Consider the following 17,289-nt stretch of genomic DNA (forward strand, 5'->3'; position numbering starts at 1 on the left):
GTGAGTGACTACCTGTAGTGAAGCTGGAATTACAGAGAGTTGAGATCCATAGCATTCTGGATTTCCCCAGGTCTGGGCATAATTTAGAAACTGCATTGGCCATTCTCAGGAGTGATCTATGGAGGGACTTGAACAGAAAGACTGCAGCCGTATTTGCTTTTTTAGATCGCTCAGGACCTTTTGGTACTGTCAATAACAATATCCTGCTAGCTGCCTATGATGGTTGAGAGTTTGGAAAACCATGTTACAGTAGTAGAGTAAGCCAAATCAATTGGTGATGGCAGGTGTGGGAGAGATGAGGTCTTTATAAAGGTTATGTTCTGGAATGCCCCAGGATTTGGTTCTTTCCCCTATCATGTTTAACATTTGCAGAAAACTGGGAGAGGCAATCCACTGCTTTGGGATGAGGCATCACCAATATGCTAGTGATATCCACACCAGACCCAATGTGAGAGTTGGTGGAAGTTCTGATCCAGAGCCTGGAAATTGTCAAGGTCTGCATAGAGAGAAACAGGCTGAAGGCTCAATCTAAACAAGTCAGAGTGGTTGTAAATTCAGAAATTTACTGACTCCAATACTTCTCCCCACTCCAGAAAGATCAGGCTCACAGTTGGAAGATCCTCCTGCGGCAGCCCATGTAATGGCTAGCCACTTGTGATACAAAAATGACACTCTGCAGGAATTGCATTAGTTGCCAGTGTTGTCTAGTAAGTACAGTTAAATTTGTTGGCCATTATCTTTAAAGCCCAAATATCTTATCCACTATCTTTAAAGCCCTTTGTTGTTTGGGACTACTAGGATATAAGAGGCTCCCTTTCCTAGATAGAGTTTGTATAGCTAATCCAAATAGTCAGCAGGTGTTTACTAAGGATCCAAACCAGGGGTGAAATCCAATTTTTTTTTACTACCAGTTCTGTGGGCGTGGCTTGGTGGGTGTGGCAGAGGAAGGACACTGCAAAATCTCCATTCCCATCCCGCTCCAAGGGAAGGATATTGCAAAATCTCCATTCCCACCCCACTCTGGGGCCAGCCAGTTCTCCAAACTACTCAAAATTTTCGCTACTGGTTCTCCAGAACCTGTCAGAACCTGCTGGATTTCACCCCTGATCCAAACCTTTCAATAGGTGAGGCAAGGCAGGATCCAATGATGGACTATCTCTTTGGGGACTCCTCTCCTTTGCAAGAAGCCTGTCTGCCAAATAAAAATAGCTTCCCCTCTCATAGCCATCTGGAAGATAGCAAAGACTTGGCTTACAGTATCTGGAAGGCTTTCAGGGGCTGCTGAGCACCTGCCACTTTGATCCATTGTACTCAATTAAATAATTCATTAATTCATTCATGATTAATGCAACATTGATTATTGTTATTTTGATATATTGTTATCCATAAAATAATAGTCTGTCTACTAGAATTCAGGCAGTGCATAAATCATACAAAGAGAAAAATCAAATGGGGAGAAGAAAAAGAACAGATGCTGAGAATATTGTTAGCACCCTTTAAGGTATCATGGTTTGAAGGAGGAAAAATGGGATAGGGAAGTTTGTTCCCAAAACTCAATAGCCCCCTGTTTTTGAATGAATGGTCTAATCCATTTGTATATTAAAGATGCTTGAATTCTGCTAGCACAGATCAGAGAGATACTCCTAGCTATTCCCTGAATTTCCCTGAAAACAGTGAACTGCAGAGCTGCAAACACCAGCGTAAATAGCTCTTTCAAATAGTGATCCTCAAAGAAATCTGACCAGAACATTCTGAACCAGATTTTGTTTCCAAATCTTTTTTTTGCCTGTCCAATCCTCCAATTGACTAGGGCTGGTATAAACCGAAGTGACTTGATGGGCCACACCTTGGTCCTTTTCTCAAGTGTATGTTGGGATCAGTAATGATGATATGAAAGCAACTGGCATTATTGATTGGCAAGGCCTCTCTTACAAATGACAGGAGGGCGTGCACAGCACCGTTCCATGCTGTACGAAAGATGTATCACATTGCACCTTTCAGGTGTGTTGTCCCTAGAACTTACAAGATCTTTATTTGCAGAACAAAAATGCCAGAGAATCTCCCTGCAGCCGCCACTAGATGGTACCCAACTCACAAATTCTGGCTGAACAGTCTTCCCATCCTGGTTTGGAGCAGCGCATCCTTCACAGATGGAGACAGTGCAGCCTCTTTGCAAGACTAAAACTGCCTGTTTTGGATGGCCAGGATGAGACAAGGTAGCTGCCTGACAGGCAGGGATGGAGCCAGTCCTTTTCATGACAGCTTTAGCTCTGACTGGGAGTCACCACTCAAATAGACAACAATCCTAGGGAATGGCAGATTTCTGGAAGTGCTGAAGGCAGCTTGGAGAAGGAAGGAGGCAAGCCTTTGCTGGAGGATTTTTGGTTCAGGTGTAAGCAGAGAGAGTCTGGATGTGATAAGAGATCCCATGAACAGAAGGGGGTCTAGATCTAGGGGCTGCTTACCTGGGTATTGGATTTAATACTTGGAGGAAAGGGAAGATGTTGTGCTTCTTGTTACAGCCTGTTTCCAAAATGTGACTGGAACCCTGGAGGAGACACCCCATCATCCAGCCTCCACTCTTGTGCATGCAGACCTATGTTTTTGGAAGCAACCACTCGTTAAGAGGCAAGCAGTCAAGAAGGCAGAACTCCTAGCAGGGAAACTGATCTTGATCCTGTTCCCTTTGTGCTTATGGACTTCTTTGGTTGATTTTTGCTGGACAACCTTCACCTGTCTCTAACCATGAGCTCGTCCTAAGAACTGGGATCGGACTTCCTGAACGCCTGCTTTCCTTCTTTCCTTTTGGTTTGGTTTTGCTTTTTTTAAAAAGAAAAGTTTGAACCATGATCACAGTGAATTCAGATGGGAAAATAATGGTCAGAAGATGTCTCGTCACCTTGAGGCCTTTTAGGTAAAGTTCTCCTCTACCACTTCCTGGGTGTGTGCAATTAGAAGGAAAGGGGTGGATGGGTGGTGACTTCAAAACTGCATGTGGTCACCCCTCTTTTTTTTCCTGATGTGATAAACCCTATAAGGTAGCAGAAAGTAATTTGAGACTCACCTGAAGTGTGGACAGATAGAGGAAATGGGTGGCATAGCGCAGCTTGTTTGGAATTTGGGAAGGATTCACCAGGAGGAGGGCAAGATGCTGTTATTAAACTTCATTGTTATAGATTGTTATAAACTCACAGCTGGAGTCATTGTAGATACAAATGTACCACCTTTCCTCTTTTCTTCCTTTCTCTAAAATTCTTATTTTCTCATTTTCTCCTCTTTTACTGGGATAATAAGGATAGGTTATTTGGATCAGGTCTGCACATCAGTCTGCTTCAAGAGAACAGCCACTTGTCTTCTTTAGAGGCTTTTCTCAGGTCCTTCCTCTGCTGTTCTCCCTTCTCCTTTCTCCTACAATTAGTTGACAGGATTTGGAGCTTATTTTCTGGCTGCTTTCAAATGGCACCTTTTTTGATTGCACCAAATACAGGATGAGACATTAAATAGATGGCAAGAAGCATGAGTGAGAACCCCAAACAATGATCATCTGATGCACTAAGTTAGCATTTTCCAACCAGATTTTGTTTGTCCTAGTAAATGTATTTATTAATTTATATAGCTTCCCTCTCACCATAGTGATTCTGGAAAAATTAAAACGAGAAACAAAATAAGTGTAAACAAAATAAACTCATAATATACCACATGCCTGGGGTAAAAAGAAAAAAATACTGTATATACCACTTCAGTCACTAAGTCCACAACTAACAACCAACCAATAGGGCTAACTTAAATAATGTTTAAGTTATAGTCTTTAGGAGTTTGAACACAAATGTGCCACAGTGTTGTTTTTATTTGTCTCATGTAGCAGAAGGCTGCTCTACTTTAAGGGGTTGTTGGTGAACTTTCAGAATGAGCTAATCTAACAGCAATAACAAGGTCAATTAAAGAAGAGGCTCAAATGAAGCTGGGATCTCGGCATGCAATGTATCCCATGGTATTACAACAGCTGCCAGAGATTGGAACAGGGTGGGTAATTGTAGCTTAATTCATTTCACAGGTGGAAGACCTGTCTGTATGTGAATGGTAACAATGGTGGGGTTGGCAGTATTCTAAAAAAATCAGAAGAGCCTAGTTGGCCTAGGGCATAGTGCTTAATCTAGACACGGGAATGTAGAGCTCTTCAGAAATCTGTAGACTATAGTCCCATCAACCCCAGTCTGTGCAATCCTTTGTGCGGCACATTGAAAGCTGAAATTCAACAACTCCTTGGAAGCCACAGGTTTCCTATACTTTACCCAATGAGAAAACCATCAGTAATCTTAAAAAAAAGAAAAAAAAGAAAAGAAGGGGGTGTTTGATAACAATTGTTCCAGCTGCCCATTGGCTACCCAGGTCTCCCATCTCATGACAAATAGTCCTGAGGAGTAAGAAATAGCTGTAGGACAATTCTGCAGTGCGGCTTGTCTCCCAGGCTGTTCCTGGCTGTTTTCAGAACTTCAGAACTTCTAGTCTGGATTGTACTGAGCTGACAGTGGGTCCCGTCTGGCCCTTAGATCAGACTGTGGCCAATGTAAGACCCGATTGGTCATCACTTTGCTTCCTCTCCTTCCCAGTCCATGAAGTCCATGAAGGCAAACCTTGTTGGCTGGCTCCTGTATGGATGAGTCTCCCAGTATTTGCCTTTTCCTTGTAACCATTATTCTATCCGAATTAATCCCCAAGGCTTTCCTTTACTTTTCCCCGATATTTGCATAAAGGATGGGATACTTTCACCTGTGCCACCCTTATTACTTTCTTTGACACTAAAACCACCTTTTTTTCCTTCCACTTATGGCAGCATCCACGCTCTGATGCTACAATAAATAAAACAATAGGGAACAGGTTGCTGTTGATCCATAGAAACTTTATAGCAAGGAAGAACTATGTGTTCAGCTCCATAGAGCAGAAATGTTCTTACGTTTCAACTTAAAGATGTTTTTGTTTTTTTTTAAGAGAAGAGGAATGGAAGCTTTATAGGAATGGAAGCTTTATAGGAATGGAAGCAGAGATTGAGAAAGCAAAGAGTTCATGCTCCACCCAGCATGGAGAAGAAATCAAAAAGAGTGCCTTCTGGAATATGTATAGTTGAATGGAGCAGGAGCTTCTAGAGAGGAAGATTGTTCTTAATTTAACAGGGCATTGTTGTATTGATCTCAGTATTGTAAAAAGAACAGAAAAACCCAACAGCTTGACGGAATAAAGCGATGGAGCCCGTATTCTGCAGAGGAGGGAAAAGGCTGGGCACTGCAGCCAATCAGAGCTGGGGCTTCAATTAAAATGGAATGAAGCTCTGGAGATCCTCTGCTCTGAAGGGCATAAAATGTCTCAGGTCAAAAAACAGCAGTTTTGAATGAAAGCAGGAAAGTTCAGTTGTGGGATGCATTTGCAATGGGCTGGGAGTGGGAGAAGGATGACATCATCTCTTCCTGCACTCAGGAAGTGGTGAAAAGCTTGCATTGGTGAAAGGCCAAGTAGAACCTGAGGACCAGTCCATAGATTGTAAGGGTACATCCAGTGTCTGAAACAAGAGATCAGTGATAAAAAAACCTAAGGTTCTTAGCAGATTTTTTTTTTAGCCATGTTGTCTTGAAAGGAACCCCAACAAGGTCTTGCTTTTAAGAGCTAAAACTAGGAATGATCCTTGTTTAGGATTTCTGCTTCATAAAACCAAGTAGTAATTGACTGCTCATGTATTCAAGATTGGAGACTGGAGTCTTTAGAGTGTTTGCTGTTCACTTGATCATTTCCCCCCAAAATAAAGCTACTTCAAGGGAGGGAAATATGTACCAGTCTTTTTGGTTGTGGCACCCTGGATTGCTCTTCCCAAAGATACTTGCCTGCCACTGGTGTAAATACTTTGGCTCCAGGTGTTTGTTCAGCTATTTCATTAGGTAAGTTGATAATGATTTTATCTGTTTTGCTGAATCTCTGCCATCATTTTAATTGCTGCATTATTCTTGTAGGGTTTTGCATATTCATTGTTTTTCTTATTTCATTGTCTGCTGCTCTAGGAGTTTTTATTGGAAAAACAGCATATAAATCTTCAAAATGCTTACTTGGAGGGGATGTACCAGTAATAATAGCAGAATACAATTAAAATATCATTAAATATCACTATATTGCATTGTATTTGGAATGTGATGGTGTAGAAATATATCAGGCAGATAGATCCAGGGCAATCTAATGTTCTGGGGAAAAAAAACACACCCCTCTCTCTCGCCACACACATACACACAAATAATTCTTTCTTGTAGAAAAATTACAATAGGTTCTTGTGCCTATAGTACAGAGAGTAAGAACTTCCATGTGAGATGTCTTGTAAACTTTCTTTGAAATTAGCTATTACTAGATTTCCCCAATTTGTTGCTATACAGATGTGCTGGATGCTTGGGAGCTGATAACAAATGTGATTGGAAGGCAGCAGATTGGGAAAAAACTGATATACACTATGATAAATGTTTAGGGCAGCTGTCCTCTTGACAGAAAACAATAATGCAAAGCTGACTTCAATGGAAATGCGAAGTTCCCAGGTGGACATACTGTTTAGAGAGATACAGCTCAGATTTTTATACATCCCAAATGTAGACTGAGAGGTGCTTGAAAATACAGGTATGATGCTTATTGGCAGACTATAGCCAGAAGCAGCAGCTTCTTTTGTGTACATTTGGTGGCGAAGCCAGATTTGTGCTATGTAGAACAATTCCAACATGATGTCTCCTTAAGCATGAACAATGTGAATGCAGAGAGGGCTAACATCATCCAAGGATGTTTGTCAGGGAGCTGTAATTGGCTCTGCTTCCCTGTCAAATAAATTTTCCTGGATTCACCTCAACGATGCACCTTCCTCCCCAATCATTCTAACAGAAAATGCCAGCCCTGATTTTGCTATGGCTGCAAAGTAAAGCTGACCGAAATAATGCAAAATGAGTCCTAATGTGGAATGCAGAGCAAGGTTAGGAATGGGGTTGAAGGAGGCTTCTCTTGGTGGCAGGTCACCAGCTGTGCTGGTTGTGTCAGGAAGGATCTGCAGCCATCGGTGGGAGCTGTCACTTTTTCTCCTGTTGAATGACACCCAGCTTAATAGCACTGTAGGACTTGACTTAGTAGGTCGAGCTGAAAGATAGCGAGTAGAAAGATGTCAGGACCAGACTCATTTAGTTGGCCAGTTTTTAGGCCCTTGAAAAAGTTAACGTGGTGAGCCAATTTTTGCATCGCTTGGTTTTCTGACACTTTGAAATCTATACTTATGCATGAAGGTGAATGCATTAATGTAGGAATACCTGGATGGAAGTCAGAATACAAACGGAATAAGTTCATTTTATTCCCATCAGTCTGTAACACTCTTATTAGGAAGCCCATGAAAGCAGCTTCAATAAGCAAATAGCCATAACAAACGTTTATGTACAGTGGTGCTATTCAGCTGGTTCTATCGGGAGGCGGCTGTGGGAGGCTACGCCTACCTGCCCAGACATCATCATGTCCCATTTTTAATGCTCTACACATGCGCAGAAGGTCCTGCGCATATGTGGAGGTTACCTTCACCGGTAGTGAAGGTAAGTGAATACCACCCCTGCTTATGTAGTATGTGTTCAGACATTCACCTGCCTGCAGAGACCAGCCCACACCAGGCTGCACCAATCAGAAACCAAATCAGCTAAAAGCCAATCAGATTTTAGGACACCTGGCTATAAATGTTGGAGCCCAGTCAATCCCTGCTCACTTCTTTGTGGTCTGAAGATGGCAGGAAAAATCAAAAGTTGCCCAATAGTTATTGGCCATGAAAGCCTACTACAAGATGCAGATTCCCCCACTTTTCTCTTCCCCACTCTTGGCTTCATTGTTGTATTCGAATGCTTTTGTAAACTATCTAAGAGCTTCAACTACGGATAGATGCAGGAAACTGACTAAATAAATAATCTGTGTGCTAGTTTGTGTTTGCTTTAAAAAATGTTGCTGTTTTCACTACTAATGCACAGCACATTGTGCAGACAGATAAACTAATAAAAACGTCCATGTGCTATTATTGGAAGAAATATCCTTCTGGGTTCAGTTCCAAGTGGGGAAAAAGACAGTGGAAACATAGAGACTGCTTGGAAAGATGGTTTAATGGTGATCGGGAATCACATGGCTTGAGTTCCTGTACAGAAAAGGCGATCACATGCTTCAAGATGTTGGCTGAAGAAGAAAGGGAGAAAAAGGGCCGAGATACTGAGAGTGCCTTGGTTTTATGCCCTCTGTTGTGCCCCACCACAGAGTTTCTTGTTCCTGTATAAGAAATGTATCCTGACTGGTTGTGAGATTCCCAGGGGGTGGGGGTCTTAGCAAGCCTTGTGCCATGTGGGGAGTTTCTGTTGCTGGATGGGTCCTTTGTGTTGCAGATGATGGTCCATTGACAAAGGTGGGGGGAGGCAGGAAGCTGCTTTGTCTTTAAAACACGTTTCTCCATTTCTTATCCAGGGAAATATAATATTCTGCCTTTTTAAATATTTCCTAAAATATTTCATTCTTCTAGGAGAGGAGTGAATGCTAACTTCCTTCACTAAATTAGGGATGGGCAATTATTTTGCATTGGTGGGCCTATTTGGAACTGGGGATATGTTGTAGGGACTCAACAATGTAGGCATTCTCACAAAATGGCTAGCATACAGAGGACTTGCCAATTCACAAAACTGCTGCTGTGATAGAGTAATACACCCTCTTTTTTTATGACAGCTTTGGTTTTTTAGAGAAGACATTGGATATACTTACACACACACACACACACACACACACACACACACACACACTCACTCACTCACAGTCACCCGTTTTGAAGGAATTCCCTCAAGCCCCACACAGGCAATTTCTAAACAAAAGCCAAAATACTGCAGCAGTTAAGGTATTAGACTGGGGACTGTTCATATGTTGATATGTAAGTTCACTCTTAGCTGTGGAAGTTCTTGTGTGACATTGGGCCTTTCAACAAAACGTACCACACAGAGTTGCTAATTTGAGTTAAAATAATCTTGAAGAAGAAAAAAAGCATGATACATACCTAATAAATGCATATAAACACAAAAGGAACAGATTGACACCTTTCTTTGCAGCATGCCGGCGTTCCATTTATTTCTTCTCTTTTCTGTAATGAAAACATATCAGAAACAAAGTCAGATGGCTCATTAGGTTAAATGTACTTCAATTATTCTGATTGGTGTAACACACTCTTCCCTTAACTTGTGTATTATGAGCGTGTAGCATACACAATTGCTAAGGTTGTTGGAAAGAGTTATAGGCAAACACTGGGGGATATTTTTTGTAAGCAGTAGCAGCCAATTATCACATTTGACCAAATTGAAAGATGTTGGCAGTAGCCCCAGTTTTATTATTACCTAATGCTGGTCTTTTACAGGGACGCAGTAGTTCAGTGGCTAAGATGCTGAGCTTGTCTATTGAAAGGTTGGCAGTTCAGTGGTTCAAATCCCTAGTGCCGCATAACGGGGTGAACTCCTGTTACTTGTCCCAGCTTTTGCCAACCTAGCAGTTCGAAAGTATGTAAAAAATGCAAGTAGAAAAATAGGGACCACTTTGGTGGGAAGGTAATAGCATTCCATGCGTCTTTGGCATTTAGTCTTGCCGGCCACATGACCATGGAGACGTTTTTGGACAGCGCTGGCTCTTCGGCTTTGAAACTGAGATGAGCACTGCCCCCTAGAGTCGGGAACAACTAGCACATATGTGCAAGGGGAACCTTTACCTTTACCTTTAATGCTGGTCTTTAACTTCCTATAGCAGAAACTCTTTTTCCTTCTTACCTCTCCTAAAATCTCTGCACAAGGACGCTTCTACTTTCCCCACCCCTCCTCTTTGACTAAAGCTTAATAGTTCTCCTGTGATCCGTTTTGAAAGAGCCCACAAAACTAATGTGCATTATGCTAATATTGTACTGGTACTTTTATTTCCCTTTCCTTCCTTCCTTATTATTATATGCACTCTTTCCTTCCTGATTGAAAGAGAACTGATCGTTTTATCTGGATTGACACTTAAGGAACCGTCCGTATTGGCTTCCTGTATTTTCCACATCTGAATGGAGAAGTCAAAAGAATGCCTTCTGCCCTTGCTGTGGCTGTCAACTGAATTATTCAAAATCAGTCTATGTCTCTTAACATTGTTCAGGATGAGCAAACTCTTCCACTTGTGATGCTTTTAAAAGCTTCCTTGGAGTAAAGTTAGAAATTAAAAAAAATGTAGCAGGAGAGAAGTTCAACCGTGATCGTGTGGTTGTTTTAACTTCTTAATTGTCTGATCATCATGTTAGCTTACTCTAGTTCCCATAATAGAGAATAACCGTGGCACTGCAGCTTCATTCTGCTAAAATGTTCATGCAGTTTTTTTTTAATTCTGTAATGAGATTCTATACAGACTGGGCAATTGTTATTTTTTTCCCTTTTCACTTAATCATGAAGGTTTTCTTTTTCCCCTCCTCACTCCTCTAATGGTTTTAAGTAGTAATTAAATGCAGTGTTTAACAATCACTTCTTGCTAAATTATAATTATGAGAATTGAAATGCATAAACATTCTTTTACATAATAATGAGTTTCTTATCAGTGGGAAGAATTTAAAGAAACTTTGGGGAAAGAAAAACAGAAACCATCCAAATAAGCCTTTCTCATCTGGAGTTCCATGGAAACCCTCAGACTCTGTGAGAAGTTGCTGGGGGTGCCACAAAATATTATGACTGGGAGAAAAACCCAACAATACAATGTCCTTTGAACTTCATTTGCTATGCAATGCTAGTGTTCACATGGGTGGGAATTTTTACATGGCACAATTTACTGATCACACTCACAAATGGTGAGCTGTAGATATAATAAGGTCTCTGAGACCCAAACTTGAGTTCAAGACAGGGGTGAAATCCAGCAGGTTCTGACAGGTTCTGGAGATCCGGTAGCGGAAATTTTGAGTAGTTCAGAGAACTGGCAAATGCCACCTCTGGCTGGTCCCAGAGTGATGTGGGAATGGAGATTTTGCAATATCCTTCCCCTGGAGTGGGGAGGGAATGGAGATTCTGCAATATCCTTCCCCCAGGAATGGGGAGGGAATGGAGATTTTGCAGTATCCTTCCCCTGCCATGCCCACCAAGCCATGCCCACCAAGCCACACCACGCCCATCAAGCCACACCATGCTCACCAAGCCACGCCCACAGAACTGGTAGTTAAAAAATTTGGATTTCACCACTGGTTCAAGAGTTCATTCAGGCTAAAAAAGATTGAGAGAGTGTCTCAATACTAGTAGATCCACTAGTAGATCACTCCACAGGAAAATTAGAACTACACTTTGAGATAGGCTATAATAATGGAATCTTACAAGCCTGACTGGGTTTTATCTCCCCCTCCTCATTATGCCTCAGGGAGGAGCTTGCCTGAGTCATTTATGAATGCTATCTTGCTTGCCAGGACTTAAAGAATGTTTCAGCCCTCTTTGCTTATGGAATAGTCCTTGCATTTTATCAAGGTAGTCCACACCTTACCACTCAATCAGTGATCATTTGAATTTACAGCAGTATTGAATGAGTGGTTCTTATGATCGGTCCTTGTCATATCAATTGCATGTTTCTGCGGTCATTAGATCTTTACTATCTTCCCACAAGTAAAGTCATTGGGGAAATTAGCAGCAAGTTGCAAATGGCAACCACATGATGTCCTCAGAGCTGAAGAAGCTTGTTGGATGAGAAGCGAAATGTCTTCAAACAAAAACAAGGAAAAAAAAAACAAGGAAAAAGCACCTTTGGGACGACCATGGTGATTCACTTACAACAATAACCAAAAGTGCTGGAATTTCCAATGCTAAGCAGCACACTCACATGACATCGTGTTTTACAACTGCATTGCATAGCAACATAAATTCTGGTCCCAATTATAGTCATTAAGTGAGGACTGCATGTACAGAATGACTGATCCAGACAATGAAAGTCTCTTTCCCATATTTAACTGCATTCATAATTTTGCGAGAAGTCTGCTTCTCACTACAGTCAGTGAACCAAGTAGAGAAATCAGATGCTCATAGACGCTGTCATTGTGAAATGCAATATTCTAATGGGTCAAAATTTCAGTTCAGTATTCTTAAGGGTTTGTCTCCAGCTGCTAATATAGCAGTAGCAATATCACATAAACTTATATACCGCTTCATAGTGCTTTATAGCACGCTCTAAGTCATGGGTGTCAAACTCGATTGTGTCACGTGACATTTTGTATCGTGACATTTTTTGCCTTTGCAGAGCTGGGGTGGGCATGGCCTGCGCATGATGCATCTGGCCTGTGGGCTGCCAGTTTCACAGGCCTGCTCTAAGTAGTTTACAGAGTTGGTATATTGCCTCCAACAAACTGGATCCTCATTTCACTGACTGCGGAAGGATGGAAGGCTGAATCAACCTTCAGCCCGTCAGGATCGAACTCCTGACAGTGAGCAGACTCAGCCTGCAATACTGCATTCTAACCACTGTGCCACCAAGACTCTTAATCCAGTAATCCAGAAGTACTCTGTCTCACACAATCTGTTAAATCATGATATGGTTTGCTTGGCTTTGCTCTACTATCTACGTAGCTGCAAATATTGGATTATAAGCATGATAGCTTGAGAAGTCTGTCTGCTGAAGGCCATACATATTAGAGTTGCCAAGGCTGACACACATTGTACTAGAAGAAGGTTCTCTGGTCTTTTCAGACAAAGAAACTTCCTCTATAAGGAGAGTATAGAAATTAGAAAACTACACCAGCATTTCTATGACATCTGTTTCAAAATGTGTCACCCTCATTAATCTTGCTAAAAAGTCACCTGCTTGAATAATTTTCAAGCAGGGTCTTTTAACATCATGTCATTTCAGCTGCAAAGTTTAAAAAGTTAACTTCATGACTTTCTAACAATGTTAAGAAATTAGCATATGCAGCAACTCCAGCCTGGATCTTCTTCAAGTTGCCATAACTCTGAGTGTTTTAATAAACCATGCTCTACTTTGAATAGTTTTTTTTTTTTTTGTATTTTCTTCATTCTTAGGTCTTTGGAGGAAAAAAAAACCCTTACATTAGGAGGTCTAGATATAACAAGTCAAATGCTCAATTTAAGATTGCCAGAACTTTATTCTGAAATGGGATGAGAATGAGATATAAATCTCGGAATGGTACAGATCTCAGTGGTTTTGCTCAGATGGGGTGGGATTTCAGTGGTCATATTGCTCAGCCAGCTACTGGTAATTAAGGAAATGGAAATCTAACTCATTTAGAGCATATGGAGACTATCACTAGGTAGAAGAGAAGTGGAAAAGTAACCAAATTTAATTTGAAACCTGGACTCAGACCAGCTCTTGTTTGGGGAAGAAAAAAACAGCAACGAACTAAATCTGCTGTGTAGTAAAGGAAGCTCTTTGCTCCAGTAATTTTATTTTCTTAACTGAATGAGAATGTTACCAATTGACCTAAATTGAAATTGCCACTTATGTGAGAAAATTGATACTGGGTTCAGGTTTTCTCCCCTGGGTCAGTCAAGAGCCTTCCATTTGGCCAGCTTTCGCTGAGCCCGAGGGCACTTTCACATGGCTGCCATCGTTCATTTTCCCAACCCTCAGAAGATGTTGGAAGACATGATCTGTGATTTCTTCATTTCTCCTGGCTTGTTGAAAAGAGAGAGAGAGAGAGAGAGAGAGAGAGAGAGAGAGGAAAATCACTGTTGTGTTCAGAACAGTTGCAGATGCTGCTGCAACAAAAATTCTCTTTACTTCTCCTTCACTCAGAAGGAAAGAAAAGGGGGGGGGGACCCACCCTGTGTGCTTTTTTGAATACCTACTCAACTCCTGGAAAAGAAGAGGGAATCCTGGAAGCTGCTTGTCAGTTTCACCATTCTCCATTTTTTATGGGCTACAAAACAGAACATCACCAGATGGCTGGAAAAATCAGAGAGCTGCAGTAAGAATGGGATTGGTCTGTCTGTAGGATTTGTCTATCATTACCAGCCTATTTCTTGTGCTCCTTCTCCTGCACCCCATTCTGTCATAACCTGATTGACTGGTATCATAAAGGGAACTAAAGCATAAGGAAAACTTTTATGACGGAATTCTGACCCCTTCCTTCTGTTTACATGCTACAAAGATTCTCCCTGCTGTGTGCAGGAGACAAAAGAGGATGAGTTGGCTCTTGATAGTCCACCATTTCAACCTTGCATTAAAGCAATAAGGACCATAAAGTATAGAGATATGTCCTATTGCCAACTGATCAGTCTAGCACAATTGTGCAAATCTGAGAAATCATCTCCATTTCAAGGATATTGAGCCATCAATGCCGGAAGATATTTCCACAGTCATGTGGCCAGCATAACGTTATAGAGCGCTGTTAACTTCCCACTGAAGTGGTATCTATTTATCTACTTGCATTTGCATGCTTTCAAACTGCTAGGTTGGCAGGAGCTGGGGCAAAGATGGGAGCTCACCCTGTCATGTGGGTTTCAGGTCTCAAACCTGGGCTTCTGGCTTTCCAGCCAACAAGGACAGCATAATAATCTTAACTGCTGAGCCACTGTGCCCTCCCAAAAACAGACTGAGCCACTCTCAATCCCCTGGAATGAACGAACAAGTGTAATGGATGTTACATAACTTGCAGTAGGTGCTGTTGACTTTTGTCAGCTCAAGCAGGGTAGTACTGCTTTAATACCTGTACAGCTATATTGTAGGTGTTTGAAAGTTGTCTCACTCATGGCTGTAGATGGGCTGAAGATAACCACCTCACGGAAATGGCAGAAAAAGAGGTTGCCACAGATTTTTGTGCTATGATTAAGTGCAAGTGGGGAAAGGCCTCAAATCTAAAAAAAGTGTGTCATTTGTAATGATATATGTCATTTGCATAATTACATTGTTACACAAAGAACCCAAATAACGCTATTCATGTCAGTTTGTCACTTAAGTCAATTAATGACATTGTTACTCAATACAAATGGTATATGTTTATGTTAGGTTATATTATATTTAAGGGCCCCTTAATTTGATTCAAATGAAACAGATTTGCCTGTTATTTGGGGAGATATCCAAGGGAAATGTTTATTGCATTTGCAGTCTGTGAAATGGGTCTCTATTAAAGTGAGACGTTACCCTATTATTTTAGTTTGGAGTAATTAAATGATATTTTTGAAATTTATCAGAACTGTGTAGAAATGTTTCAATAAGGTTCTCATGCAAGACAACATGTTTGCCTTCTGGTATCATGTAGACAAATATTAACTTTCTCTGGAGGAGAAGTTATCTGAAATAATATCCACTAAAATCATTTATGGATAATGTATAAATATTTCCATCTATTGCTCAGCTGATTGTGCCTTCTTTCTTTTTCTCCATTTAGGATATTTGTGGTAGGCATTGGATTTTTCACTCTCTGCTTCTTAATGACATCCTTGGGAGGTCAGTTTTCAGCCAAAAGACTGGGAGACTCTCCATTCACCATCAGGACAGAAGGTAACATCACAACTGATTTTAAATTAGAGGTTTCCAGATTGACAGCCCAGAGAATTAACTTCCTTTAATAATTTTGGGAAACATGGCTGGTGAAGAGAGAAATATGGTTGCCATTGAGCACCAAGAAATGCTGTTGGAAGGAAGTAGAGGTGGGTTCCATCAATGTGTGGTGTGCTATATGGTCAACTGCATCTTTAATTGCTCCTAACCTCAGGAGGGTCCCAAACACACCCAAGGAACAGTGTAGGAGCTATGTTGGATCAAACAAAGGGCAACCCCAGCCTTTGATTTCTGTAAGAACTAACCAGATAGCTCACTGTTAGGACATGTTCACAATTCTACCCAACAATATTAATAGTTATGCTGCTCTGATATTTGGAATAATACATGTCCATCCTGATTTAACTACCACAAATTTTCCTAATTCATTTGCAGAAATTCCCAAGCTAGTGTCATCCCTAAATCTTGTAAGGGTAAATTCCATATTTAAATTTTGTGTGGCATGAAAACATTCTTTTTCTTTATTTCACGAATTCCTAAAAAGTTTCTATGTAAAACATGATCGTATATATCACAATAAAGACTCCCCTTTGAATCCCATATCAGGTTCCAAATAGGAACTATGGGAATTTTTTTAGCCCGACTAGATGGTGTTCAGAGGGAAGAAGCAGGATTATAAAACATACCTTCAAGTGGAATTGAATAAAATCATGGTAGGTTTAAAATAACCATATCAACCAAGATTATACCAGCAGTTCCCAGTCTGTGGTCTGAGATTCACTGGAGGTTCGTGAGGGGATCCCTGTTGTGGAATCTGAAATAAATAAATATATACTGTTTAAATGGTAAAAAATCCTATGAACTGATCTAATCTTGCCAGATTTTGTTATTCTCACTTTAAACTTCTTAAGAACTGTTGGTTGATGTTGAATTTATATCTCATCTTTCCTCCAAAAATTCAAGGCCACATCAATAGCACTCTTTTTCTGAGTTTTCCCCACAGCAAAAAACCCATGAGATTGATTGAAAGAGAGTGACTGACTTAAACTAATTTAGTGAACCGAATTACCCCAGTTCTATTCCAACATTTTAAGAATACTTTTCATGGAAATAACAAAATATTATAAGATTTTGAACACAATTTCCTCCACTGAAAGAAAATAAATGTTGTTGATGGCATAAGGATGTGCATAAGAGAACAATTTGGGCACCTTTGTTTTAAGCCAAGTCAAAATTGAAATAGGCCAATTTTACTATTTAATGTGTTGTACAATACTAAATTCTTCATGGGCTGGCTCTGTCCTGTCTCAGACCACACATTCACAAACATCCACAGAGGCAGTTGCAACCTTTACTGAGAATACAGTGAAGCAAATAAACAAGCAACAAAGGAAATGTGAGTGCAAATGCACAGAAACCCACAGAAGTCAAGTTCCCCAAAGTCCAGCAAGTTTGCTTTGAGAGAATTCCAACTCCTAAACAGCAGGCAAAAGAATGGTCAAGAGAAGTCCAAGAGCCCAAACATGGTAGATGGGTCATCAGCAGGCCCAGAGTTATGAGATTTCAAATTGGGAATCAAGGCACAGGAGTCTGGATAAAATGATCAATTGTTCCCAATGGAGAGGCTTGTGCTCTAGCAACCCCAATGTTATTCCTTTGGAAGTCTTTGCTCTACTCTTCTCACCAAGACATGGCAAGTCCTTGAACCGGTGTGTGTGAGACTGGCAGCTGTGTCCCCTAGTTACTGGGCAGCACAGACTCCTCTTCCTGTAGCTGGTCAGG

At 40.9% G+C, this 17,289-nt stretch overlaps 1 protein-coding gene across 7 annotated transcripts in view; it reads left to right on the top strand.

Moving 5' to 3' along the window:
* The first annotated feature begins 1,877 nt into the window (after positions 1-1,877).
* Positions 1,878-17,289, top strand: part of MGAT5B (alpha-1,6-mannosylglycoprotein 6-beta-N-acetylglucosaminyltransferase B) — a 245,443-nt gene continuing 230,031 nt past the window's right edge. For 2 of the 7 annotated variants that reach the window (XM_034408547.3, XM_087887223.1), the window contains exons 1-2: positions 2,147-2,914; positions 15,395-15,507. In XM_034408547.3, the coding sequence (XP_034264438.1) occupies positions 2,847-2,914; positions 15,395-15,507 (181 nt within the window). In that variant the 5' untranslated portion in view covers positions 2,147-2,846. Of the gene's footprint in view, positions 2,915-5,378; positions 5,928-15,394; positions 15,508-17,289 lie in introns of those variants that run through there. The other 5 variants (XM_034408545.3, XM_087887224.1, XM_034408542.3 and 2 more) reach the window with 5 other exon arrangements.

This window comes from Pantherophis guttatus, chromosome 2 (assembly GCF_059756535.1).
Source record: "Pantherophis guttatus breed Tessera chromosome 2, ASM5975653v1, whole genome shotgun sequence".
In the NCBI taxonomy this organism is placed as follows: domain Eukaryota; kingdom Metazoa; phylum Chordata; class Lepidosauria; order Squamata; family Colubridae; genus Pantherophis; species Pantherophis guttatus.